Below are 26,501 nucleotides of genomic sequence, written 5' to 3'. Positions count from 1 at the left end.
ATATTCTGTGAAGGCGACTCTCCGATGCCCGGATGTGGAGCTGGAGACCAGGTCGGGAACGTAGACGGGAGCGTCATCATTGGCGTTGCAGGTAACGAGAACAGACCACCGGCGGGAGCTGGCGTCTCTGGTTCGGGTTTGGCTGCGCCAGGTCTTTGAGGAGTCTGGAACGACGTGAACTTTGATGTCGTTACCTTTGCTCTGGAATTGAGGAGCGGTGAGTCTCTGCTGGCCAATAACGCGCGCTTCAGTTTTTGAGCAGCACGTTCTGCATTCAATGCGGCTGCAGTGGACGCTGCCACGTTGGGCGTCACGTTCCACGGTCGTTTCGACTGTGACGCAGCTAGGCTTTTCTCACGCGATGAGGATGGTACGCCATTCGAAGCCGAGTTAATGTTGAGTTTGTTAACTCGCCGGCGTAACTCGTCGACCTCGCCTTCCTGTTGGCCGATTGCGAGATCGATGTTGCGTAGCGTGCGGTTAATGGTATCGATTGAAGGTGGCCTGTCACGGGAGAGTTGTTAGGAACTAAAGTGCCGAAGTTTATTTCATATATTACACGTACTTGAATCTAGGCTTCCCCGTCTTAAATTCCTGCAGTCTCCTCTTCGAGGCTTGCAAATGATCCTCCAATTTTTGCACCCGATCCCTTACCGCCTGCGAGAAATAAATCAAGTACTCGTGTCAACCGTCCGTGAACAGCAGTACAAAACCTACCCTTATATCCCTCCTCAGCTGTGTCTGAATCTCGAGATACTCAGGTCCCAACGTCCGCACTTTCAGCATCTTGGCAAACTCGACGTCCGTTCTGGCCTTATCAAACCGTACGATCTCCTCTTGCTTAGTCATTGCTGTATGAATTCCATTTTCATCAGTACAGCATTCCTAAACATTAAGGTTACGCACCTTTAAGCATGCATGCATCCAGCTCCTGCAACATCTTTCGTAGCACGACACGCTGCTCTTTTAGCGCCTTAATATCCTCCTGAACGGTTAGCAAAACACGCCCATGCTCTTTCATATCGCCAAACACCCATCGATGGGAGTTGATTAGGTCAGATCGGGAATGTACTATGCCAGAAGATTTCTTTAAATCGGCGGCTCGGTAGGATGCTGTTGCCGCAAGCGCTTGGAGCTACAAAACGTCCATTGAGTACCATAACACACGGAGCAACCCAAGAGGGGAAACGTACATTCTCGAGTTCCTTAGTCAACGCAGAAAGGAGATTCAAACACTCCGCCTGCATACCCTGCTCCGGTGTCGGGATTGGCGGCGTTGGTACGGGAGTAACAGGTGGAGGGAACATGGACACTGAGTGCGAAAAACCTGCCCCAGTTGCGGGAGGTATCCCAGTTGACAGAGGTGTAATCCCGACAGACTGCAGAGGTGGCGTACTGAGAGGACTCGGAGGTAACGTAAACGATGGTGTAGGTTTCGGCAGAGGTGGTGCCAGCTTGGCTGGCGTTGCAAACAAAGTTGACGAGGGAGGACTTGGGGCGAAGGGGGACGATGTCGTCGGGAAACTGAATGGAGCGAGAGATGGTGGCCCAGGTGTCGTAGGAGCAGGCGCAGGTAACGGAGTCACACCGAATGCAGGTTTAGGCCCACCAACCATGGGGAAAAGAGGGGGCATCTTAGATTCCGTCTCTTCTTCTTTGACAGACGTACTCCATTGGTCTACAGGTGCTTTGGGAACCAAGGGTGCAACTGTTGCTGGCGGTGCGGATTTGGGTGGTAGAGGTGGGGTTGGCGATGCAAATGATTCAAATTCTCCAACCAGAGGTGTACTCGCGAGAGGAGAACTACGTATTGGACGAGTGTTGGCCCCAATTCGCGGGGGTAGATTGAATGGTGAGCCAGCTGGAAGAGACGGTTTCGACACAGGCGCCGGGAAAGCGATACGTTCCGCCTCCTTGACAGGCGAACCAGGCGGAGTTGTCGGGCCAAGTTCTCGAGCGGGCGAAACGGAGGTAATTGGCGGCGGCGGAGGCGACGGCGAAGCAGACACTGGTAGCTTGGGAAGCTCTGCTTTTGGTGTCGTTGAACGGGATCTCGCAGATAGGGTTGGAGTCGAAGGTAGCGGAACATCTGCTGGATTAATTTCCTCGTGATCATCGTGGTCTTCCTGGTCCTCCTCCCCTTCAGATCTCTTCTCAGATTCTTCCTCTTCCTCTTCTGTCTCCAGCTCTGATTCTTCTTCCTCAGACTCAGAAGGTACGTCGGATGAGAGCGATCGTGACTCGTCCTCTCCTTCGCCTTCCGCCTCCACGGTTTCTTCAGTAACCTCACCCTCACCTTCGTCTTCCCGCCCTTCTCCCTCAAAGGACACTTCGACGAAAGAAGAAGCAGTTGACGAGGATATGGTCTCGAACGACGGCTCTAGCGTTATAGATGGCTTCCCTTGCTCAACCTTATCTTTACCCTTACTCTCAACTACCCCCGTCGAAATTTCAGGAAGGGCTTTCGATACCTCCGGCGTACTCGGAGGTTCTTTAGCCGGCTTCGAGACAGGTGTGGGAATAGATGGTGTCGACGGGGCGGAGGCCCCTTCTTTTGCAGGTGTCGAAACACGAGTAGAAACAGGTGTTGTCGATGTAAGGGAGACCTCTTCCCCGGCGTCCTTTGTCGGAGTCGTACTAAACACAGATCGCTCCTTCACGGGTTCCTGGCCACCACTCTTCAGAAGATCGCTAAACGATTTTGTGCCTGACCCCGCGAAGGCGCCAAATCCCCCACTACTGGCAAACGCGCTGAATGCGCCCGTGGCTGGGGCCGGCGCCAGTGGCGTTGTCGTTGTCGCTGTCGCAGTTGTCGTGGTGGGGGAAGAAAACGCTGCAGCCCCAAAAACACTCTTTGGAGTCGTACCAGGCATCGAGGATGCACCAAACGTCGGAGCAGTCGCACTCGGCTTTGTCGGCGTCGTCAAGGCAGCTGGGGTACCGCTCAAAGCAAAAGCACTAACAGGCTTGGATTCCGTTTGTTTGGGCGAGAAGAACGGCGAGTCTTTGGGCACATCGCCGAAGAACCCTGTCGCTGGTTTTAGGGCAGAGGTGGGGGTGGTGGTGGTGGCTTTCTGGGAATCACCAAAACCGAACGATGCATCGGGAGTCACAGCCCTCGGTGTCGTCGGTGGTGGTGACGATGGCAGACCACCAACAGGAGATGGAGACCTACTCTCAGGCTGTTGCATCACGCTCTCTCGCAAAGCGAAAGGTGATGATGACGGTGTAGCAGCAGGTTTCGTCTGTTCTCTAGCAACACGTGCCGGTTCCGCCTTGGCCAATGCCGGTTCAAGTGCCTTAGCAGCTGGGCTTGTCGCGGACGAACCAAATACCGGCCTCGGTCGCTCCGGTAGGGTCTTCTGTTCTTCCGGAACTACCCACGCAGGTCTTGCATCCTTGTTAGCGAACGCAGCTAACCCGGTCGTGCCACCCGTTGCAAATGCACCAAACGCACCCCCGCCCGTCGAGATAGCTGGAGCTCCTATGGGAGGGCTACTAGTAGTAGAAGGCGACGCGAACGACGGCTTCCCCAGCATCGATCCACCCGAGACCACGGCTTGACTCTGTCCAAAGCTGGTCTGACCGAATGCCGGTTGTCCAAATGTGGGCTGTCCAAATCCAGACTGCCCGAACGCAGGCGCATGTCCAAATCCAGTCTGGCCAAAAGCGGGTTTGGGTGTCGCGAGGGGGCTAGTAGTGGTTTGGCTGAAAGCGGATTGTCCAAAGCCGGACCCTGATGACAAAGGTTGAGTACCGAATACAAGAAGTCAAGTCACAAGCAAACAGCGTACCTGATGCGAACGAGGATGACTTGGCGAAAGGACTGTTCTGGTCGAAAGCTGCACCAAAACAGACTCCTGATTTGATTAAACCCTCACCACTATTACCACTGGACGTTTGTTGAAAAGATGTCGTTGCCGTCGCCGTATTCCCGAATATGGAAGGTTTGGAATCAGCATCTCGCGGACCCGACAAACCGCCCAATCCTAGACCGTCCAGAGAGGGACCATCCTCGGCCATACCATCTTCCTGTGTGGTCTCTGGGAGCTGACCGGACGCTGGTGGGGCAGCGGCCGTGCTAAGAGGTTGGGGGGATGTGCCGAATCCAAATCCAAACCCGGTTTGTCCGAATTTGGTTGGAGCGGCTGAACTGAAAGCACTGAACCCAGTCGAGGCGGCTGCGGCGGGAGCGAAAGTTGGTGGGGATGCTTGCGAGAATGCGGATAGCGCAGAAGTAGTGGGTTGACCGAACGATGACTGACCAAATGTGGGCGTTTGTGCGAACGGTGAGGTTGACGGCACGCTAAATGGAGAAGTTTGAGAAGCAAATCCACTTGGCGGCGGAGGTGCAGGAAGGGCGGGTTGAGGCGGGGTAGGTGTTGGTTGTCCGAAAGGCGCCGTCTCACTTACAGGCCCGGATGGAGAGACTGAAGGTGTGGTTTGCATATCGGTCGATGATGTTCGTGCTATACTGGTTGCGACAGGCGGTGGTTCCAGAGACATCGTGGTTTCCTTTGCTGCCGTTTCCTTGACCATTCCGTGGTAAATGGTACCGCTAGTATTAAGAAGATACCACCCTAGAACCGTCCCATCCGAAGCGTAAGCATACATGATGGGAGGTGGGGGTAAATCCAGGGGTTCGCCCGATGCAGTCATATGCCGATACGATTCAGTATTCGTTAAATCCAAATCTTGTCCTATGAGGATAGTGTCATTCTGATCCTTGTCTAACGGCAGGTTTGGCGTGGAAGTTTCCTCCAAGGAAAGATTGTGCCAGTGTTCGTTAGGACCATCACTTACAGCACCAATGGCGCCAATATCAGACGATGTGCTGTCCCCAAGGAAAAGTATCGCCTTGTATGGGTCCCAATTCTTCAATATGACTGCGAATGAGCCGGGAGGGCGTAAGGCGGGAAATGGGAAATAAGGAGTGTTGAACTTGAGGTCCTGTGCAGAGTGTACTTTTGAATCCAATGACACATGAAAATGCAACTGATCTGCATCAAGAGCTAGTTTGCCGGCTGGTGCATATATCGCATGAAATGAACACGTCGACAACCAATGAATGGAGATGACGCTCATTCCACTCGCAGATGGTGGGTGAGGTATGCTGCATTTGGGAGTGGCTGTATTGGTTGGGTTATACGTGACGATGTCGCCGCCTTGCATGGCGAGGGCGAGTTGTTTACCCTTTGGTGACCACGAGACTGGAAGAAGTGGTAAGGACGATGCAATGCGTAGGTGTTAGTCGCTACGTACTTGCAGTGGGGACCGTGCTGGGAGAATTCCCTGCTATCCAACCCCCTGCAGAAACTAACTTCTGGACGTCCTAATAATTCGACAGCCAATGAGCCTGGACTATTACTACAGTCTCTCAAGACGGCGACTAGTTCTGGTAAGCCGTCTGGATTCGGATGTATGGATAAAAGGGTCACAGAGGATGGCGCAGGGAAAGTGTGGACAGGAGCCAGCTGTCCATCGCCGCTGGAAAAGAGATGGTCCGTTTCGTACACTGCTATTGAGTTATCAGATTGACCGACGAGAAGTTTGCTTTCGTTGAATGCAAAAGTGACTATGATTGGCATAAGCCCGTACAGTGGGATTCTTCTTTGTGGTTGGAACGGTTTCTCATCCTCAGCAGTATCGGACGCGAATGCAGAATGCAAAGAAGACAGGGGAGATAGTATCAACGCTACAGGGGAGAAAGACGACGGTGAGCATTCCGAATGTCCCAGACCGAATCTCGTTAAAGGAATTTCCAGACCTGATTGACCGCTTGCATCACGAGTAGCCGCGACGAACCAACCCCTCGCATTCGCCACCGCAAAGAGAGAAACCTTTCCTGGTGCTGCAGATAGATCGATTGGATCTGGGGAGAGCCTGACTCGAGTGCGCTTGTTGAGAAGGCGTAGAGCAAGAGACTAGACATATGCGCAGTTATGGATTGTGTCAGTGGCCCAGGGCTTGTGTAGTGTCAGGCCACACTACCTGTGCATCCTTCTCTTCCGGTTGGCTTGACGTGGACTGAACTCGTGGGACGACAGACGCTTGCAGGGTGCTGACGTTCTCGTTCTCCATCGGTGCTGCACACTGTGGAATGTGTGGACTCGACTCTTGGACGTGATGACCCCCGGTTTCTGGATTAGGTAAGCATTTCTCACACAGCTCACCACTTGGACCTCTTCGAGTTTAAAGAAAATGCTGGAGTTGTTCACTCTTCCCGCCTGCTGCACCACTTCCACTTCCTTCGACTACTCCAAACTGCACACCCTGCCCAATCGAAGTCTGCCTATCACCAAGCCAGAGTTTCAAGTACCTGCTGGGCACAGTGAAATTTATGCACTCACCACGAGTACCCACGACTGGTGAAATAAATCTTGAACAAGTTACATGACAAAGAGAACGTCTCACTCACCCAGTCTCCTCTGTCCATGATAGAGTGATGATCAGCCAAATCAAGCCTAGGTATCAGAGGAGTCACCATGTGGGAGTCAGCGTACTATACGCTCACCGCAACTTCTACCCATGTCTGTACTCTTCCCGTCTTTATTTGATTGATTGTGACTCGTGACCTGAAGGAAAAGTTGTCCACTGAAGCTCACCTCTTCACTCTTCTTAGGCAGAGGTGACGCCGTCGTGACAGCGTTCAGCGTTGAGCCGCAGACCATCCCATTACCCTGGCCGCGGGCTCGCAACCTGAACCTCCAAGCTCAGACGGCGATCTACGTGTAGTTTTCCCTTGACATATCCCCTCAGCCTATGCGCCTTCGTCATTTCCGTGCTCCAGCCTTCTCAGGGATCTTGTCACATACCACCGGGGAACTTCAGGGCCTCGTGGGGGCACTCATACTCAGCTTGAGCGCCGAAGCGAGGAAACGCCTTGTCACTGCTGTCGAACTTTATGCGTTTCCGTTATTTGCTTCATCGACCAACCATGCTTTCAATCAGACGCTTAATACAGACACCAATATGTTCAAGAGTTTAAACTTTATCAGATGGAACACGAAAACAATCCGGGAATTATCAAGTTCATAAATGTATCAGTGGCGCACTTATGTGCGTACTATTCGCTTCATTGAGTCGAATTCCTTTCCTGTAGGAATTGGTGAGGTTTGCATATTCTCCACTGGCCACCATGGTGGGGCCTGCGAAGTATATAACCCCCCCCCCCAAATTGCCCCACTTCTGTGCAGTGCAATTTCCCCTCAGTTGACGCTACCGCTACATGCGCTGACTGCTCATCCTCCATTGGCAACTACGTGCATAGCAACAAGTGTGCCACAGCCGACAATACTGAATATGTGCCGCATACATACTATTTGTCAGCCCACTTTATTCAACCGTCGTACCCCCGACTGATCACTGGGCTGGACAGCTGCAAGGAAATTACGTGTGATGGACCGATAAACAACCTGTGGAGCAGAAAGGGGGGGTAACTAATTGTCCTGCCTGCTCGTCTACTCCAGGTGTATGGAGGACACAACGACTGCTCTCTCGGTCGAATTGGTGTACCGTCTGTGATTGTGTTCATGTAGTACTGACGTTCTCCATGGACGTTGTATACGCTACGGCTGTGTCACGTGGGCGTGATCACGATCAATGTTGCTCCTACCAGTCATCGTCGCAAGCATCACCGTCTTCCACTTGTTGGTATGACCATGTCATGTAACATTCATGGCATCGTTAACGGTCTTAATGGGCCTGCATACTCCTACGCTCGCTGCCGTGCATCGCCGCTTTGTCGAACTTCAATTCCCCGGCAACACAATACTCACTGCATCGAGTTCACTCACTATGTGTGGACTTGACTCCTCGACGTCTGACCCCAGTTTCTAGGTAAACGTTTCTCATACATGCTCGGTTCATGAACGTCGTCTTGATACCAGGTGAGGGAAGAAAGCAGACCATTATGTAATGCCGAGTCTTACACAACTTGGCCGATGTTGCATGAAACAACCCTTCAGTCGGAAGGTGAGACATGACGACATGCGGTGATGTGGACCCGGTTTTCGTCAACGGTGCAAGCAGGTTTCTCTGCTACTACATCTCAACACAACAAGGGAATATATAAAATCCGCCGGGTAACCACAACATACACATCAGGTGACCGCAGAAGGGCGCAAATGCCGCATGCACCTACATTGAACATATTTGCTGGGGTCCATTCCTGCCATATAAATGGCTTTTTTTACGCCCACAGCGTCGATGGAGAACCGAATAGAAGTGCGTCTCCACCGGGTACTTAAACTTCTCTACCCCTCGCACCCAGCCGTTCTCCTCGTCCACTGACCCATGCAGTTTTTGCGGACCTTCCTTACCTACCTCTGGTGGGATTCCCACTCATATTATGGCTATCCTCCCTCGCGACTTCAAACGGCGGGGAGGCTGACCGATGATGTCACATGCGCTACCTGTCCACCTGTCATTGGCACCTATCTGTATGAGAGCAAATGCTTCTTGGAGAGTGCCATGGGGAACCTGCCAGAGAACCTTACGATCTGTTGGTATGTTGATTTCATTCGTTGTTGCCCACCATGATATCATGATTAATCAAACGGTCTGGCTGGTCAGGTACACAAACCTGTACCCTTCCTCGGTGAAAGAAATAGAAATACCCCTGGATACCCCCTACTGTGCCTACGATGTACGTTTATTTGTGGCCCCTTCTTTTGTCCTAAGGTGGTTATGAATGAGTCACAGGCTACAGGAGATTTCTACGCTAACCTCACAATCGAGAATTGTCCCAACAGAGCTTATATGGACAGCGACACTTGTACCCTGTGCTCGTTCGATTGAGTGGATATGACAGATGACCTGTAAGACATGTTTTGAGATAAGAAGCTGAGATGTATGTATTACGAATGATTTCATGCGGTACAGCTGGTCACAAGAGCAGGTCATTGACCTACAAAAGTACTTGGGAAAGAGGGGAATTGAGGAAGACCATACCCGGATGAGGGGTCTACCCTCACCTTCGGTGTTGCATCTAGTCCAGCAGATGGCCAAGGCTAGCCAAGTGGTGAAGATTGATGAAAGAGGCGCACGTGTAGGTTCACACGGTCTAGTGTAGTGGGCAGAACTAATTTGGGTATATTTTGCCAATAGTACCGGCAAAACCCAGGGTTCTGCCAGTTGTGCCAACATGGCAAAACCTGTGGTTCACCGGAACGTACACTGTGTACTATGGACAATCTAAGCCATTCGATAACATCAGCAATGATACATCCCATCCTTTGTCATCCCGCCGGTCGTGGTCGACCACCTCAATGACTTCATCAATGCCTCGGAGAGGCATCAGGACAACCATCAGCAATGTGTTTTGGGAGGTTGTTGTCTCGTCCTTGGATAGGAGCACCTTTTGAGCTGTGGCTGTCACCACTGATGTTGCATTTCCAGTAATACTGATTGGATTTATTGCAACTTTCTCAATGCGGGTGAAATTTGCAGTAACAAAATCAGGGACAGGTCACCCACCAGCGCTGGATGACATGATGGGCTGGGGATGCACTGATGTCTGCCTTCCCATAGCTCGATGTTCGGACAACCTGACTGTCTACTAAGCTACATTTGGTATGAGGTTCTGCCGGGTTCTGCCATACATAACCCCAGAGGTTCTGCAATCTGCCTGGCAGTGCCAGTTTTGCCCTGCCACCTGGCAAATTGGCAGGCCTCTGCCAACAACACTATTCATACCTGCATTCACACGTATCGTAAGCAACCCAGGATAAAAAACAAAGAAACGGGCACAAACAACCATACTTGACTTATGAATTAGTATGTCCTATCAATGCGCATTTTATGTCGTTGCTATGGGACGAAAACAGAATTAATCCACTGGAGTTTCTTGAGTTCCCGGCGTTCAGCGCTCGCATCGCACGTGCGCAGACCAACGCCAAGGATCCGGGTACGTTCAGTTCAGTATCTAATGCGACTGATATCGACCGGCGAAATGATGCAGCAGGGGAAAGTTACATCCATGGCACGAACACCAAGATCTAAACATGGCTGGAGGCTGGAGCAGATCGCAGGGACCGCGAGCACACCGTCGAAAGTTATGGGTCGTACATCAGCAGCTGTGCGCTCCAATCCAGTCGGGACGATGCAGCTAGCGCTGTGCTCCTAACTTGTTAGATGACGTCCTTGACCTTGAGTCACCAGCGCCACACTACCAGATGTGATTTCCCATCTAGCCATTTTTCTTCTTCTTGATTACTCTGAACACGAGAATGTCCGTGAGTATAAACAAATTGGTCGCCGTATTCCGAGTCCAAAACCAATGTAACTCACATATCTCGAGTTCTTTCAAGTCGAAATGTCCGATGATAATGCACAAGCCTCGACATACATCAAATCGGCTATCTTGGGGCATTCAGGTCTGTCATTACCTCAAGGTTCCAAATCCCTGAAAAAGTCGGAGGTGGGTCGGCGATCTCATACCTCATGTATCGTCCTGCGAAACCAACGATCCGCATTCTGGGCTATGGAAATATTTTGGGTGGTTTTATCGCCGTCGGCCCCATCGTACTCTCCCTCCTTCCCAACCTTACCAACCAAAGCCTCGTTAGTGCACCTCGTTCGAAGTGATTCCGAGTATAAATTTCTCACTTGCCATCATTCAGACGGACGTTATTAACCTCGTCGAGTAAGGAAGTTGGGGCCGATGACCATACGGGGATGTACCAAGAGTCCATTTTACAAGTCGGATGGTTCAAGCAGCTCGATTCAGCAAGTTCACAGCCGGTAGTAGCAAGGGGTTCTATCGTGGTAACGTGGCGTCGTATGTCCTTTTCACTCCATTCTCTTTTCTTTCGAATTCGATTCTTTGAAAGGGTTGACAACAACACTAACATTATGTGACATCGAAGCTGATGCCAGAAAAGGTATGTCAATACGCGTGCCATATTTCCCAACTCATTTTTTACGTCGAGGCAACGCGGACCTTGTTGCGAACCGGAGGGTCATCGACGCGATGAGAAAGCAGGCCGAAGAGGAATCGAACAAGGTAGCTCGGGAACTCAACGATAAGGTGGGTATTTGAACGGTTATGTCTTGGAGATTTGTACTAGTGCCTGGATTGTACTTGTGAAAGCGTGCTGACACGAAATGACGGTTGCCCTGGTCCCCTTTATTGCCGCCATCTGTTTTCCGGGTGCATAAGGGGGCAAAATAGCGCCTGCTAGCGTAGCCCTTTCGGTAAGTAAACCCTTCCTGAAGGATTCAGCTAGGTCGTCTGCAGGGAGATGGACTTCAGGGAACATCGAGCCGGAACCTTTTCATAGCAAGTGGATTGTTTTCTGGTCGAGAATCCGACCTGACGATAACGGCCGTTGAAATACCTGAGCAACAGTTCAGAGGTGCCTTACGCTCATGCGGGCTGTCGAGAACAAGTGTATGAAGAAATCCTTGTTAAGGTACCTGGAAAACATCCAGCAAGCTCCCCATGATTATTACGCTTGTCCCACACCAAATCCTACATCTGCCATGATCAGTAAAATAAGTTAGCCTTTTTTTTTTCTGTTTCGTATGATTGCGTCGCAAGCGGAAAGAATCAGTAGGTAATAGCGAACTCCGCGAGCGAACAAGCTATTGTTGATTTCCAGTTCGGCAGCTTCAGCTTGATGTCTGGATCATACCTATCTAAGTAAGTCGTACAGTTCTGATCGTCTGTCTGATATCATAAACGGTAAGTACATTCGTCCCACCCACTGCAGAAAGTACATAGTAATACCCGCGTCATTGACCTCAAATACCTTCTAGAATCCATGTTACTCGGATGGTCTCGGCAGCCATCCGAAGAAGCCCCGTGCGCGCTGGGTATATAAGCATCCTGTCCCGGACCTCCACTCCAGTCTTAGTTCTGTGCTCTCAGTCAGCCATGCAGTCAGTCTGGACTTTCCTCGCCTACCTCTGGTTGGCGCAGTACAGCTTCCCCTCTCAGTTCCAAGCACAAGGAGCAGTCGAGACATGCGCCGACTGCCCACTTTCCTTCGGCGACTTCGTGTATGACAGCAAGTGCTTTGAGCCTGGTAATGGAGGATACGGGTCACATACTCTGTGCTTGTTAGTGGACTTTATTGATTATAGCTCGTCATGGAACCCGGGCTGATCATTTGGCTGGACAGTTACAAGGAAGAAGACCAGTCACCTATTGGAGGGTATTGCACATACGATGTACGTTTGTCATTCGACGCTCTCTTTTTGTGTAGATAGCTTACCTGTCATAGCAAAATGGAGCCCTCACAGGCAGTGACGGAATCAGTGATTGTCCCTCGACAGCTGCTTCTGACAGTACCGACTGCCCTTCCTGTTCGTCCTACTCAAGTGCATGATGTGTGGCGGAGTTGTTTCGAGACTAGATACCCACGTGCACGCATGTAATCAGTGTATTTGCAAGGGATAGTGGCTACTTATAGCAGATGTGGGAGGTCGTTCAAAAACTGGTATTGTTGAAAATTACTTCTTACCGGTTGTATGACACTCTTCCTACTGGTTGTGCAATATGATGGGTAACATTATTGGGACCTAGAAAGCGAGGTCGATCATCAGGGGTTCCACAAAACATTGGAAACTGGTACGATCATGCAGTAGATCATTTTAAGAAAGAGAGGCTCGGTAAATAGGGGGCATCTGTCAGGTGCCAACTTGCAAAAAGCTTGGGCAGTGGGTACTGCGCAATTGCGTGGCCCAACATTGTCAACGGGACTGCCTCACAATTAGACTCACTTAAGCCGTGCCACGTCATTACAAGTGTTTAGACTAAGCAACCCCTTATTTTCCCGGTCTCTGGTTAGCAACCGTGCTTCTTCAACCTTCTCAACCGTTCGAACCCTTACTCATCTATCAACCATTACAAGAGATCACTAATCCAGATAGGAATAGATGACTCTTGATCTTATTCAGCAATCGCCATCCAAAACGCTCTTAAGGCGACCGAACATTTATTGTTTCGTTCCCCATCAACCTCACAATCACCATCATGACTCTCACCATCCACGGCGCCCCCTACTCCACCTGCACCCGCCTTGTTGCCTTGATCTGCAAAGAGAAGCAGATCCCCTTCAACATCCATGCCGTCGACCTCAGAAAGGGCGAACATAAGGACCCCGGCTTCGTCGCTATTCAACCTTTTGGTCAGATTCCGTATATCGTGGTACGTCGACCCCTCAGTAATCATAATAGACTTTCATTGGACGTTATCATATAGGACGATGACGGCTTCGTCCTCTACGAGTCTCGCGCCATTGCGCGTTACCTGATTAGGAAGTACCCAAACCAGGGAACTCCAGGTCTCATCCCTACGGATCGCAAGGAGGAGGCGTTGTTTGAGCAGGCTGCGTCAATCGAGTCGTTCAACTTCAATCCCTTCGCAGCCGGTATTGCATATGAGAAGATCTTCAAGGTGTACGTCGTTCGCTGTTCTCGTGACGTAATGTGCTTGGATTGCTCACACCATCCGTTAGACACCGTGGTCTGCAGACCGACGAGAAGGTCGTCCAGGAGCGCGTTGCTATGCTGAGTGCGAAGCTTGACGCCTATGACGTTATCCTTGGCAAGCAGAAGTATCTAGCTGGAAATGTGAGTATCTTAATGTACAGTGGCTTCCACGGAAGATGTTGACAGATCGTGCAGACAGTCACCCTGGCTGATCTTCAGCACCTCCCTTACGGCACACTGCTTGCCAACTCTGGCTTTAGTGAGCTCTTTTCCAGCCGCCCCAACGTTGCGAGGTAGGTTTATCACTGCATGCGCCGGAAGTATGTTCATGGTATCTGACTTGATTTAGATGGTGGAACGACCTCACCAACAGGCCAACCTGGAAGGACGTCCTCGAGAACGTCAAGTAAATACAACATGTATCCATTAGCACGATGTGTAGTTGCATCGAATGTACATTGTACGAGGAAGTAGACTTGTCTCATTAGATAACCAATGTTTCGAAAGCTGTGTGGGACTGGCCGGCTTCTTTCTTCATTACACAAAAGGATTAAATGCCGTGCTTACTGCGCACAACGACACCGGAGCATACACGTGCCCCTCGTACGAAATGGCCAGATCAATGTATAGCACCAAGCTAAGCATGCACCGCTGCCAACTTCGAAATGAACTATCAAAAGTAAGGCCGTTTACTACACAAGCCTCGATTTACATATCTTCAAGTTTGCTCCGCAAAAGCGGGGAAAACATAAAGCTCTGCCTTCAGATTATATTTCGGTAATTAAGCCTCGCATTGAGGTCGGTCCTAACATCAATCATGCCGTTGTGGAACTTGTGAAGTGTGAAGTTAGCAAGGGCTATATCTCTGCCGTAAGCTCGAATCTCAAACATTACCTACAATCCAGAAAACGCCCCATCCATCACAGCCTTCTGTTGGGACCGATATGTCTCTCCAACGCCCGGTGCAGGCACAGCATCTTCACGCCTCCCAACGTATACCACATTCCCATCTCCCCCCAATGCTCTCAACACCACTTCCAATCGATCTTTGACGTGTCCCCACGCCCCCTGGTTCTTCGGCTCCTCCTGCACCCACATCCACTCGACGCGCGTTGTCCCATTGCTTGTGTATAGTTTCAATACGTCCGTGAGTTCGGAGAATGGGAAGGGTGCAAGTTCCTCGATCCGAATGATCGCGACATGTTCATCGAGGTTGCGTGCAGTACGTTCTTTAACAAGATCATAGTACAGCTTACCGCTCATCAAGATGACACGTTTGGCCGTGTTCGTAGGTGTGTTATCGGGTATCACAGGGTGAAATTTCGTACCGGGGAGCATGTCAACCAGTCTCGACGAAGCGGCCTAGGTCAGAGTTAGGGTTAAGTTGCTCAGCCACTGTCGAGATGTTAGAAGTGCAACGCACCGCGAGGCGCAGAAGTCCCTTGGGAGCGGCGACCACTAAAGGCTTACGATAATTACGCTTCAGTTGGCGACGGAGGAGATGGAAGTACTGGGCTGGAGTCGTGGGATAGACGACATGCATGTTGACGTTTGTGTTCGGCTGAGGAGAGTATGCATCATTTGTGAGCTGCAAAAGAATGCACGTTAACACGGACACAACTTAAGGGTCGGAAATGGTGCCACCTGCAGCATCCGCTCGATCCGAGAAGACGAATGTTCAGGACCTGCACCGTCAAGACCATGCGGGAGGAGCAAAACAATTCCACTCTGCTTTGCCCACTTGGCTAGGTGAATACCGGTACGAGTTGAAGAACATCATTCCGTAACATGGTGTATGACTCACTTTCCGCGCTAGAAATAAACGTGTCGATGATCACTTGTGCACCATTGAAGAAGTCTCCGAACTTGTAGATAATAATGAGAATATGTTAAGAACGACCGGATAGATGACGGTGCGGTGTTGACTTACCTGCGCCTCCCAAATCGGCAGAAAATCAGGTCTCTCCCATGATGCTCCGTATTCGAACTAGCAAACAGGTCAACCGGTCCAGCACATACTGCCCACCAGCCTTACCCCTAAAACAGCTTCCTCACTCAACGAGCCTGTGCCACACAACATGCGATGAGGGAATACACTTATTGGTCGGGAAATGACTTACTGTTCGCCAGCTCCAGCTTGCCCGTTGCCCTACTCATGGCATGGTTCAAAGGAACGATTACTCCCTCCGTCTTCTGATCGACGAGCATTGCATGCCTACATCCGCGATCGAAAGATCCGTTGAAACCGCGAAGGGATGTTACTTACCGATGACTGAACGTCCCTCTCCCGACGTCTTGTCCAGCGATGCGAACATCACACCCCCCAAGCATGAGCGAGCCGAAAGCCATCGCCTGTCCTTGATTTAGTAGGCTCCGGTACCTATTTGGTTTGACTTGCCTCCGCAGTTGCCCAATCTATCCCTTCTCCTTTCTCCAACGCCGCTAGCCGACTCTTGACGTGTCGCTGCAAACGCGGATGAATTTCCTACTCAGCAACTCAGTACCTCCGCTCAGAAAGTCTTGGCATGACACTCACGAATCCGTCTGGGACAGACACACTGGCGCTGCCGACCTCCCTGAGTACTTCGGCGTCAACGCCCGTATCGAATGTCTGGGCTTCAGGCGAGCCAGGCCATACCATCTTCACGTCGTTATCGTCTATTTGGGTAGCATTCCATTGCCCTTCCATCTTAACCAATGGCGGGCTATATGATGCGGAGGCGGCAAGGGCATCCGTGAGTGTTGCCCTGCAAGAAGCGCATACTGAAGCAGCAGTATCTTCCTCCAGCGTACCCTCCTTCTAACGCGCATTTGTTAGGACGAGGAATGCATACTACTGCGTTACAGAGAAAAGACGTACTACGAGTTTGTCTTCGTACAGTGCTGGAACACTACGTCTTGCCCGGATCTTCTGGTACATCAGTGGTTGCGTAAACGATGGTTCATCGAGTTCGTTATGCCCCCTGAAAGATGAATGCGTGCACGCGTAATGCGGATCATATGTCAGGTGTCGTGTCTGAAATCGGGTAACATACCAACGCCGGTATACAAGCAGATCAATGACGACGTCTTTCCTAAAGTAATTCCTGTACTTGAAAGCGATTTCCACTGCACGAACGACGTCTAGGTGGATACGACTGCACGTCTGACGATGGTCTGAGTAAGCGGTATGGTACTACGAACCTTCGGGATAATCGCCATTGACGTGCAACACAGGGCAGTTGATCATCTTTGCGACGTCGGAACAGTAAAGGGAGGAGCGAGCTGACGATGCAGGTGTGGTATAACCGATGCTGAAGGGAAAGGCGTCAGCGGTGTTGAATGGCGAACAGCAGACAAGACAGCACGACACAGCATGAGACGTACTTGTTGCTATCGAAATAAAGCAGCCCTGATGTAAGGACCCGTGCACACATACTCGTGACAGAACCTACTTCACAACTATATGCACACTTCCTCCGCTCGTGTAGTGCGGGAGGTTACCTGGACCAAATCGTCAGAACTTGCCATTAGCACAGCAGAAGCAATCGAGCAAAACAACATATCATCCATGGAGAAAGGGAGCACGTACTCAACCCAAGCGTCTCCATCACGATACCTTGGCCAGTGAAGCTCGCGTCGCCATGAAGTTGGATGCACATGACCTATCCTTTGTAGAAGGATCGGGAATAAAGGGGGGGGAAACGAACACGTACTTTGTCCCCAAGCATGCATCCTTCCGCACCCTTACCGCCTTTCTCCAATGCTTTCAAGAGAGTGTACTGTTTGGCACGTGCTTTTCCGAGTGCAACGGGGTTAACGGCCTCTGCACGGAGCAAGGATCTCGGTGATAAGAGTTGACGTACGGGGTAGTACATACCAAGGTGAGAGGGATTAGGGAGGAGAGAAACTTTGATCTCCTTCCCGTCGTAGTTTAGGGTTGGGGATGCCACTATTCGGAAACCACAATTGAAGACCGCTGGCCCTCGGGCAGTAGACAACCCTTACCTAAGTGACTAAGGACGTCTCCGGCAAATTGCCCGCCCTGCACACTCCATTCTGCACCACCCTTAATCTTGTGGAAGAGGGCTGCAGGATCGTACCCAAGCAAACCAGTAAGTAGGTTCAGGCGTCCGCGGTGTGGCATGGCAAGCACGACGCGTGTTATACCCGCTGGTAGTCAGGGATGAAACTCCATTTAGCAATCTCAAAGACTCATTCACGCACCACGAGCAGCTTCGCCAATCAATGCGTCCAATGCAGGCAGCATAGATTCGCCACCCTCAAGGCCATACCGCTTCAAATTAGGAAACTTGGCCTGCAAGAAAGTGTCAAGGACTTCTGAGCAAGCGATTAACTGATGGATCCTCTGTTTGCGTTGCGCATTGCAGTGAAGCATAGACGTGGATGATTGCGACTCGAGCAAGTGTGCGAACCAGAGACGTTCTGTCCTGCTAGGAAGATCCATGTATTCATAGGCGATACGACCGACGTAAACAACGTTTAAGAACTCGGTTATGTCACGCAGAGCCCACTGGGTGTTTGACTCTGATTCGCGACCGGTCCAAAGGATACCACTGGTATCATACACTGCGTTGGGGTCGGGCAGCCCGTAGCGCTCTGGTTCGAGAGCAGGCACACGTTCACGACGAAGAAGGTCTAAAGGATCGATTGAGGCAGCCCGGTGACCATGAGTCCGAAGGGCATCCGCATAGCGCAGAAGTGGTGCATTCACTGCGCGGTTTCTTAGTTCCGCAGGTGTATCTGAAGACCAAGAAGCATTGTCGGGGGTCAGTGGATAAAGGGACGTAGACGTACAATCTGGCATAGTAAACTGCCTCGGCCTCCTGAACCCAAATGATTCATCGTGGTAAGCACGTCTGAGCGCTATCACTCTACCCTCCGACGTTGCGGTGGGTTGACTTCGCTTGGCCAGGTAGAGCCAAGTGGGGGTGTTGCGAGCCAGAATCATCTACACGCACTGGAAGAAGTTTCAAGTTAAGCTGTCTCGTCGTCAGGACACTTTGAGGCGAGTCACAGCAAAGCCTGGCTTAACAAGTGCGGGGACAGTTTACGTGGGACTCCCGGATGGATCATCAGTGCAACGGTCCAGGTGACCACATCGCGTAACTGAAATCAGACCAGCGTTCGACCGTCAACGAGGACTTTAGCACCCTGCTCCGCAAATCCCGACGTATGTTGCACATTTGAGTCCCAAGACTACAGTCCCCTACCACTAACCTAGAGAACCAGATGTCTTAAAGCAAGTGTCCTACCAAACCCTGATGTTCCACCCAACGCTTGGCAAGCAGTGACATGGAATCGACCAAGTCCATTGCATGTTAATGAGCATAAATGGCAGCCCTCACTTTAAGCCTTGCCGAGAGTCTCCACCAGACACCACCAGCAGCTGGTGTCTTGGTATCCTCTTTGCAGTACTTGCAAACCAAATTTTCAACGTCTTCATCTGATCCCTCTCTCCGTCTTGTCAACTTCTTATTGTCGTCAATCGCCACCTCCGGTAGCGTCGTTACGCAAACGTGGTCCTGAAAGGTCATCTCGAACTCCATTTCCAACATCCTCCCGTTCGCGGGTTTATCTTTCTCGGAGGGCGTGGACCACCACTGCTCCATTGTCTCGCCGTAATATTCCAACCCTGTTACAACTGCAACAAAGGGCACTCTGTGCAGGCTCTCCCGCAACAGCTTGAAAGTCTGCGGCATAAAGGTGTCCCTCATCGGCCGCATGCAGTAGAGTACGAGATCAATTCCACGATGAGCATGCAGGGATCGGACGTAGTTGATGAGGGTACCATCTTTGATATCCCCGCCGAAACCCGGTATCTCGTACACAGAAACATATCTCTCCGAGTCGCCGATTTGTATGAGATGTTTCTTGTCCCATCGTGTGTGTGGCTTGGCATCTGGACTATTTCGCGACACAGGACAACCGGCCAGGAGGTTCACGAGGGAGCTTACGCCCACTCCTGTGTGCCCGACGACCACGACAACATGCTTAGTAGTTTGTAGCGTGTAAGTGTTATGTTACATTATATCTGCACAGCACTCACTCGTTTATCATTATGCCTCCAGAGCATCCCGTGAAAGTATGATACAACACGAAGACGGACTTGAAACCAGCCTACAGTACAGAGAGTGTGAAAGCGAGGGCCGACAGCTCAGGGATGAGCTCCCCACACACTAATAGCTAGGTGAGGCGTGACTATATATTCGCACCGTAAACGGAAGCCTCGTGTGATCCTCATTCCCCGTAACGTGCCAGTCTTCTCCTGAGCGCTACCGTTTACCGGCTGAGACGGCCACAGCCGCCAATGTCGACATTGTTATCATGCGCACATCACAGTAGTGTGTATGTCTCCATTGCTTTCTTACCTCGGTTAGCAAACGGCCAGCATTCTGGCCTCATACCTTCATTCATAAGCGTGCGCAGTGAATTCCCGACCTCCGCAGGCCATCCAGACTGTCATTCTCTAGTCCGAAGGTAACGAACATCCCGCAAGATATGGAAAACAGAAGAGTTCATCCCGCGCTCATCGGAGTGACGACTCCGGTTTTCTCTTCATTCCCCTGCATCTCTCCAGCAAGATGTTGTGTATCACCTCCTGCGACTGCTTGCGCCGTTCGCTGAACGTATTGTGATGGGCCGCATCTTCGGGAGGTAGGGTCGTTACGCATGCGTGTTGGTCAAATGACATTCCCATATTCTCTAGCGCTTGACCATTAGCGAGTTTGCCGGCTTCCGAGGGTGTGGTCCACCAGCTCTCCATACTTCCCTCAACCCTCTCCAGCTCTGTCACTGCGGCCACAATTGGGACCCCCAAAGGAACAACGCGGCGGATTTCGTGTAAAATGTCTGGCATCATGGTTTGCCTCGCCTTGCGCATGCAATACACCAGGACGTCGATTCCCTGTTCTCGTTCCAGCGACTGGATATTTTCGATGGTTTCGCTTTCCGACGAGACACCTCCAAATCCAGGGATGTCATAAATGCAAAAGCGTTTGCCGGCAAAGGAGGCATGATGACCCATCATTTTCTGTGTACATGGCCTGGTGTCTGCGTGGCACTGAGCCACAGTCGAGCCTGCAATTAGGTTGACTAGAGAGCTGATGCCTGCGCCCGTCCTGCCAAACACCACCACTATATATGGTTCTTGACCACCGCGTTCTCTATTCGGTGGCTCGGCTTGATGAACCTGCTTCATGGGACCGTGAGTGTCACGACAGGTAATTTAAGAACATCCTTGGACTAACCACAAGCGCTCTTGCGGGTGCGCTATTTGACTTGGAACGAAAGCAAAGGAAACCCATTATAACAAGAAGGGAGAGTAAGCTGAACGCGTGGGCTAAAACTGAACACTTTTGTATGGTGGATGTACGTTGTTTCAGCCTACAACTGTGCCCCCTACGCCTGGCGTGGCACATGCAGATTTGCTTAATGCCCGTCGACATCGTATGCCTCGTGGAAACTGTGAGGGATGAGGCCTTGAGGGTGCCACGTGTTTCAGGCCCTTGCCATCTTATCTTGGCGTGCAGCAATTGCTTAGGGTTCAATATTGGGCTGCATGTGCGCAATGAGGTACACTTAAACGGGTGAATGCATGGTTATACCTGTTCAGTTTCCGCTTCTTCTGGCTTCGGGAAGCAACTAAACCATCCACACCTGTTTTGGTGTGAATGGCCAACATCCTACGCCCGCGGTCATGAGTCCGTCAAATACCATACAGATAATTCTGTGGAGAGTGGCTATGCACATGAAAAGTACAAGGTAGCGCCGAAACCTGGAGCATACGGAGGGTATCACTTACAACTAGTACGCGAAATGTAGTACACGAAAGAGGGGCATCGAAAAGAAAAAGACGCACGAGTACAACCTAAAAATACCACAACGAACCCTTGTCAATTACAACATCTTATAATCAGGTCTCTTACTGCTCTCGTAGATTCGATTCGCCTCCCATACAGGTCCAGGTTGTAGGACACGTCTTCAGGCGAGAGTGTCGTTACGCATGCATGGTCGACGAATTTGAGACCTTTTCCCAGTAGGTCCCCTCCGTTCCTCAACCACCAGTTTTCCATATCACCTCCATGTCTTTCCAAGCCCGTCACAACCGCTACTATAGGCACTCTGTCGGGTACGGCTGATCGGACGGCGTTGTAGTACCCCTTCACAGTACCGTCCTTTGGTCGGATGCAGTTGATGACCAGGTCAATCCCACGCTCGCGATGCAGTCTCCCGATAAGTTTTGCTGGGGAAAACCCCTTTCTGAACCCAGGAAAGTCATACACTTCGAATTCCTGCCCGTCAATTTCCGTTCTGTAAAAAGTCGGCTCGAGCGTGCACGGATGAATGTCGCTATGATAGGGTGCTTCTTCTCGCCCGAGAATGAGGTTTACAAGAGAGCTGACGCCCATCCCCGTGCGTCCAAACACGACGATGACTTGTACTGCCTGCACAGTGAGCTGTAAGCCCGCTCGTGCATTCAGACCCAAAAGATACCGACACTGACCTTGTCGTACGGCGCCGGTCCATCAGACATGTTTTGCTTCAATGGGCTGAAACCCCGCAACATAGAAAGCATCCTTGAGTTTTGGATGTAGAGGGCGCGAAGATTCGTTGGAACCGCGTGTGTGCAGGGTGACCGGGTATTTAAATGTCTGGTTGAGACATGGTTGGTGCAGGCATATCATGCAGCCTCGTGGAAGATGCGTAGCCCATATGAAGCGGAATACACAACGTGGTCAACCTTCGTCACAGCATCCCTCTCACGGTTACCTGCTGGGGGAGCCCATGTCCCCAGAGCGATTTATAGTACAGACTCCGCCTTACAAGCTGAGCTTGGAGAATGTTACCTGGAGGGTGCGTTGCAGTGGTAGCTCCGCAACCCCGGATCTCGATACTCGGGGAAACTCAACGACTTGATCTGGACTTCCAACGGCGTATACCTCTTATGTAATCACGTGCTTCAGCCACGAGCAGGGTAGTGATGGCACCAGGGGACTCAAGGGCTTCCGCCGACATCGACCAATTCGAGCTTATTCGATAGGTTTGGTTTAGCGCAAACAGATAACCGACCAATAAGATGTCGGTAGGTGCCTGATCACGTTCATGTAAGGATGTCGTGCGTTTCGGAGGCCATATATGGCTAGGTTTCCGTTCGAGACCGGAACCCCAGCATACCAACCATGTGGCCCGTTCAGCTAACCAACAAGTTCAAAGCCAAGCGTACAACCATTCTCGGCCATTGCGATGCAGAGCACCAGCGGCGATACCTTCAAGCTGCGAGAGCCTCATAGACGCACGAGGTAACGATCTAGTCTGCCATGTACAGCACCAGCCTGAAAAACGTGTACCATCCATATGGCAGTGAGAACAGCAGTTCGAATCGAAGACATGACGATTCCAGGCGCTGGTTGAGGTATTTGGCGAGGGAAGCAACGTGCATTAGCTTATCGAATAGACGGAGTCATACCTCGCTACGGGCAGCCCGCGAAGCATGTTAATTTCCGTCTATCGCCAATTCGTGTTGGCGGAACAACACCTCAATTTTCCGAAGAATGGGGAGCTTTAAAATCCGCGACACGGAACGCTAGGAAGTGCAACCTGGAGGCCGGATGGTACAGCCAGTATTAGTCTGGGAATCACTATCCAAGAAGCGCAAGAGTCACCTTCAGTTATCCGCCCCTTCCCGCTCATCGTGGGCTGTGCAAACCACAACGCCGGTGAGCGCTACGAAAGTCTTTGGCAGATTGCGTCATGGTGTGCGTCTGTTTGTTTGGCTAATACTAATGCTGACCTACTACTAGTCCACTTGCGCGCTAGATGGTCCTGGCGAGACTAACCAACGGATCTTGTCACTTTTTACGGTTGACATGGAAGGTGTTTCCGAAAACATGGAACAAGCAGCGACCCTTGCGCTTCGGATCCTTGCGTATCCGAGGTGCTGGATTCTGGTAGATGCTATTTTCATAGCTCCCTTCAGACCCTCGAGAGCGTGGAACGATATTCACGTAGCGCAGTGCACAAATGCACGACCTCTTGAGGCTGTTTGTTGTGCAAAATCTACCCCCTTCGTTGATTACCTGCTTGCTTGTCATTGTCAGTGAAATTTTACCAATGGCTGTCCAATGACATCTGAATCCCCTTCTGCTGCGAACGCCAACTTTCTGTTACCTATCTCTCCCAAAGCTAGGTGGTAGAGGAAGCCCTTGAAAACCTCCCAACGTTCTCACCGTTCTCGGTGTTACACCCGGCTTTCTTGGCGAGTTCCCCTACACACGAAGCTGTTTCCAACGTGCCCAGCGCCGTTGTCATCGTATCAACTTCCTCCACGTAACGCGTAGCAGGCTTGAGTAAGTAACGGTGTCGATTTGCACATAGACTTACACGCTGTCAGGTCTGCAAATTCCAGTTATATTTGAAGTAGTGAACTAGCTCAGCTTTCAATAAGGATATCTCACTTACCTGCACAGCATCCCCATCAGACATTATCATATACTCGTGCTCACATGGTCGCGTGCGCCGTGTAGGTACGCTTTGACAGCCAGAATTCGTGCTAGGTTTCAATCAGCCCTAGATGAAAAGCATCGCTGGTTTCAGGTTAGTCAATTCCCTGAATTTTAGTGCTGACTGTGTGACTGGGAAGTGGCACGTGTCGTCAACGAATTGTGTATCAGCGGGCCGGTCGGGCCGCCGGCGTCATCAGCCCTCCGCACCTTATATTCGAGTCCAGCAGCCATCTACATCACGTTATCTCCACGTTCTAAAGCCACTCAAAGAGCCTACTTATCGCGATGTCCTCCCATCTCATCGAGCTCAACAGCGGCGAGTCCATCCCCGCCATCGGCCTCGGTGAGTAATTTTTACCAAGTGGAGTAACATGCCCCGCGTGAGCCTGCGTGGCGGGTGTCAGTGAGGGTCAGCAAAAAGGGCGAGGAACTAGCAACGTAACCATTATTATCTCCATGAGTTGAGCTAACAACGGCGATGCCCTGTTTCGCACAGGAACATGGCAATCCAAACCCCACGAAGTCGCACGTGCTGTGGCAATAGCGCTTGGGAAAGGATACAGGCACATCGATTGTGCTTGGTGTGTCATGTCTAGCTAACTATCGGTCTCGTGCGTCGTGACTAACACAGCATATCTCGCGTGTCAGGGCGTACGGAAATGAGAAGGAAGTTGGTGAAGGTCTCCGCGCCTCTGGGGTCTCCAGATCTGAGGTTTTCGTACGTGCTTCTTTGCTTATTCTACCCCTCGTAGAACGGGTCACGGACATGTCTTCTAGATTACGAGCAAATTGTGGGGAACATACCATCGTCGAGTCGAAGAATGTCTCAACGAGACGCTTGCTAACCTCGGAACCGACTATCTAGATCGTATGTCTTCGTGGGTCCTGGCCGGTTCCCGCGCGGTATTTCTAACAAACTTGTCGTTATGATCCCCAAAAGTATACCTGATTCATTGGCCCGTCCCTATGAATCCAAATGGGAATGACCCCATGATCCCAAAGCGGCCCGACGGGAGCCGTGACCTTGACGAGTCATGGGACATTCGAGACACCTGGAAAGGCATGGAAGAGGTGCTGAAGAAAGGTGACTCTAACGGCCATTGTGGTATCCTTCAGACTGAAGATAGATTTACTGTAACAATTCAGGCAAAGTTAAATCCATCGGGCTATCCAACTGTTCAGAGATGATGGTGGAAAAGATCCTGGCCACCGCAAACGTTATACCCGCGGCTAACCAGGTCTGTTCTCGCCCTCGGCAACTTGGCGGACATGACTAATCTTGATCAGTTGGAGCTGCACCTGTACAACCCACAGCACAGGCTCGTAGCCTACCTTAAGTCCAAGGGAATCGTACCACAAGCATACTCTCCACTTGGCTCCACGAACTCTCCACTCCTCCAGGATGAAGTGGCTACGGAGATCGCGAAAAGGCATGAACTAAAGACTTCCGATGTACTTTTGGGATACCTCCGTACGTGCACAACTTAAGTGAAGCTCCTCAGATGACAGAAGGAGAATATGCAGTCAGGAAAGACATTGTCATCTTGCCAAAGTCAACCAACCCCGCGCGGATCGAAGCGAATTTGATAGGAGCGCTAGAGGCCTATAAGAGGCTTACTGCGGAGGATATGGCCGTACTTGACAATGTTGCAGCAAATGGAAAGCAGAAACGGTTCATCATGCCTCCTTGGGGTAAGTCTCGTATACGATGACCTCGTGACCTTGCTTATCATGTGCAGGCATCGACCTCGGCTTCGAGAATTGGGGGTGAGGGGCCGGGCAGGGATCCCCATGATATCATGTATGACACTTGGCGTTTTTTTGTAAAGTAGGGACGCGAACAAATATTTATCATAAGTGGAGGGTCAATGATCACGAAGGACGTCGGGCTCGCGTAGCATCATACTCCCTGGGGCGCAAAGTTGAGAAGCGATCGGCCGAATCAGGGTTATGGTTGGGCGGCAGCGACAAGGCCGGCGTCACGCTGTACAGTGGCACATTGTATTATGGTTTGCCACCACGCTATCGGAAGTACATTGCACCGAGATGTAGTAAGTAAGTACCGTCCGTCGATGAGTCAAGGTTGTTATGCTAGACCGGTCACTCGGGAAAACCCGATGGCGACCTACTACCAAATGGTTTTCCGACCGTCGCACATTGGATGCACTGCAGCTGTTGGTTGACAGAATGAATTTGATAAATAAGCCGGTAAGCAGCCAACAAATGGCATTGTGATATCCACTCACCTAGCTTGCATCCACAGAAAGGCGGGCAACAAAAGGGTTACGTAACCTAGGAATTGTCTGGGAAAGGGTCGGACAGGCGGTGTCATCCGCTATGTGACAAAGGTGTGATACGTGTTGGTCCGAACGTGAATATGTAGGCAAGGTACAGCGCCCGAATGTAACTCTTGGTTCGAGCCTAACAGGGCCACGGCAGTCGGGGAAAACGCTACAGTTTTTGTCACGTCGCCAACAGTGACTCGGGTAGGTAGCGCTCGCTACCGGATCCTGCGGACAAGCCTTTTTTTTTTTTTACTGTAATGCACAGTCGAAAGAT

At 51.1% G+C, this 26,501-nt stretch overlaps 10 protein-coding genes across 10 annotated transcripts; 4 read left to right on the top strand and 6 right to left on the bottom strand.

The window, feature by feature from the left end:
• Nucleotides 1-257: 257 nt before the first annotated feature.
• F5J12DRAFT_681876 (uncharacterized protein) lies at nucleotides 258-1,247 on the bottom strand (the record flags this gene model as incomplete). The annotated part of the gene is made up of 5 exons (XM_051740259.1): nucleotides 258-504; nucleotides 566-657; nucleotides 718-851; nucleotides 907-1,135; nucleotides 1,194-1,247. Coding segments are annotated over 5 exons (756 nt in total), but the record flags the coding sequence as incomplete, so codon positions are not given.
• A 3,943-nt stretch (nucleotides 1,248-5,190) lies between these two features.
• On the bottom strand, nucleotides 5,191-6,093 carry F5J12DRAFT_845835 (uncharacterized protein; the record flags this gene model as incomplete). Its single annotated transcript, XM_051746331.1, has 3 exons — nucleotides 5,992-6,093; nucleotides 5,768-5,924; nucleotides 5,191-5,695 (listed from the first exon to the last, which is right to left on the bottom strand). Coding segments are annotated over exons 1-3 (688 nt in total), but the record flags the coding sequence as incomplete, so codon positions are not given.
• Nucleotides 6,094-7,828: 1,735 nt separating this feature from the next.
• On the top strand, nucleotides 7,829-9,658 carry F5J12DRAFT_928562 (uncharacterized protein). Its single transcript, XM_051749446.1, has 6 exons — nucleotides 7,829-7,839; nucleotides 7,900-8,507; nucleotides 8,575-8,647; nucleotides 8,704-8,783; nucleotides 8,884-9,053; nucleotides 9,109-9,658. The coding sequence occupies exons 2-6, from the start codon at nucleotides 8,296-8,298 to the stop codon at nucleotides 9,363-9,365; spliced, it is 792 nt and encodes a 263-aa protein (XP_051597989.1). The 5' UTR covers nucleotides 7,829-7,839; nucleotides 7,900-8,295; the 3' UTR covers nucleotides 9,366-9,658.
• A 508-nt stretch (nucleotides 9,659-10,166) lies between these two features.
• F5J12DRAFT_258786 (uncharacterized protein) lies at nucleotides 10,167-11,505 on the top strand. The gene is made up of 6 exons (XM_051738629.1): nucleotides 10,167-10,235; nucleotides 10,301-10,563; nucleotides 10,623-10,780; nucleotides 10,833-10,883; nucleotides 10,932-11,029; nucleotides 11,162-11,505. Exons 1-6 carry the CDS (start codon nucleotides 10,230-10,232, stop codon nucleotides 11,171-11,173), a joined length of 588 nt encoding a protein of 195 aa, XP_051597988.1. The 5' UTR covers nucleotides 10,167-10,229; the 3' UTR covers nucleotides 11,174-11,505.
• Nucleotides 11,506-12,892: 1,387 nt separating this feature from the next.
• F5J12DRAFT_845819 (glutathione S-transferase) lies at nucleotides 12,893-14,062 on the top strand. The gene is made up of 5 exons (XM_051746330.1): nucleotides 12,893-13,153; nucleotides 13,208-13,404; nucleotides 13,464-13,578; nucleotides 13,633-13,730; nucleotides 13,787-14,062. The coding sequence occupies exons 1-5, from the start codon at nucleotides 12,980-12,982 to the stop codon at nucleotides 13,845-13,847; spliced, it is 645 nt and encodes a 214-aa protein (XP_051597987.1). The 5' UTR covers nucleotides 12,893-12,979; the 3' UTR covers nucleotides 13,848-14,062.
• Nucleotides 14,063-14,082: 20 nt separating this feature from the next.
• Nucleotides 14,083-18,458, bottom strand: F5J12DRAFT_745162 (dehydrogenase E1 and transketolase domain-containing protein 1). The gene is made up of 20 exons (XM_051742071.1): nucleotides 17,644-18,458; nucleotides 17,425-17,589; nucleotides 17,297-17,368; nucleotides 17,133-17,242; nucleotides 17,009-17,081; nucleotides 16,872-16,920; nucleotides 16,804-16,809; nucleotides 16,621-16,730; nucleotides 16,298-16,560; nucleotides 15,974-16,237; nucleotides 15,836-15,922; nucleotides 15,704-15,789; nucleotides 15,558-15,652; nucleotides 15,473-15,501; nucleotides 15,368-15,424; nucleotides 15,242-15,302; nucleotides 15,082-15,182; nucleotides 14,861-15,025; nucleotides 14,336-14,799; nucleotides 14,083-14,268 (listed from the first exon to the last, which is right to left on the bottom strand). The coding sequence occupies exons 1-20, from the start codon at nucleotides 18,386-18,388 to the stop codon at nucleotides 14,253-14,255; spliced, it is 3,018 nt and encodes a 1,005-aa protein (XP_051597986.1). The 5' UTR covers nucleotides 18,389-18,458; the 3' UTR covers nucleotides 14,083-14,252.
• Nucleotides 18,459-18,597: 139 nt separating this feature from the next.
• F5J12DRAFT_258639 (uncharacterized protein) lies at nucleotides 18,598-19,630 on the bottom strand. The gene is made up of 2 exons (XM_051738628.1): nucleotides 19,487-19,630; nucleotides 18,598-19,430 (listed from the first exon to the last, which is right to left on the bottom strand). Exons 1-2 carry the CDS (start codon nucleotides 19,511-19,513, stop codon nucleotides 18,759-18,761), a joined length of 699 nt encoding a protein of 232 aa, XP_051597985.1. The 5' UTR covers nucleotides 19,514-19,630; the 3' UTR covers nucleotides 18,598-18,758.
• An 88-nt stretch (nucleotides 19,631-19,718) lies between these two features.
• F5J12DRAFT_845796 (uncharacterized protein) lies at nucleotides 19,719-20,774 on the bottom strand. Its single transcript, XM_051746329.1, has one exon. The coding sequence runs from the start codon at nucleotides 20,636-20,638 to the stop codon at nucleotides 19,967-19,969; it is 672 nt and encodes a 223-aa protein (XP_051597984.1). The 5' UTR covers nucleotides 20,639-20,774; the 3' UTR covers nucleotides 19,719-19,966.
• Nucleotides 20,775-21,024: 250 nt separating this feature from the next.
• Nucleotides 21,025-21,965, bottom strand: F5J12DRAFT_845793 (uncharacterized protein). Its single transcript, XM_051746328.1, has one exon. It carries the CDS (start codon nucleotides 21,846-21,848, stop codon nucleotides 21,333-21,335), a length of 516 nt encoding a protein of 171 aa, XP_051597983.1. The 5' UTR covers nucleotides 21,849-21,965; the 3' UTR covers nucleotides 21,025-21,332.
• Nucleotides 21,966-24,227: 2,262 nt separating this feature from the next.
• Nucleotides 24,228-25,764, top strand: F5J12DRAFT_950840 (NADP-dependent oxidoreductase domain-containing protein; the record flags this gene model as incomplete). Its single annotated transcript, XM_051749800.1, has 9 exons — nucleotides 24,228-24,285; nucleotides 24,439-24,523; nucleotides 24,591-24,660; nucleotides 24,720-24,810; nucleotides 24,883-25,026; nucleotides 25,089-25,180; nucleotides 25,230-25,413; nucleotides 25,467-25,634; nucleotides 25,682-25,764. 9 exons carry the CDS (start codon nucleotides 24,228-24,230, stop codon nucleotides 25,711-25,713), a joined length of 924 nt encoding a protein of 307 aa, XP_051597982.1. The 3' UTR covers nucleotides 25,714-25,764.
• Between the last annotated feature and the right edge of the window lie 737 nt (nucleotides 25,765-26,501).

This window comes from Pisolithus orientalis (assembly GCF_024613125.1).
Source record: "Pisolithus orientalis strain OTSU chromosome Unknown F5J12scaffold_25, whole genome shotgun sequence".
Classification (NCBI taxonomy): Eukaryota; Fungi; Basidiomycota; class Agaricomycetes; order Boletales; family Pisolithaceae; genus Pisolithus; species Pisolithus orientalis.
The sequence above is the reverse complement of the archived record's forward strand: the minus strand, read 5'-3'. Positions and strand labels throughout refer to the sequence as shown.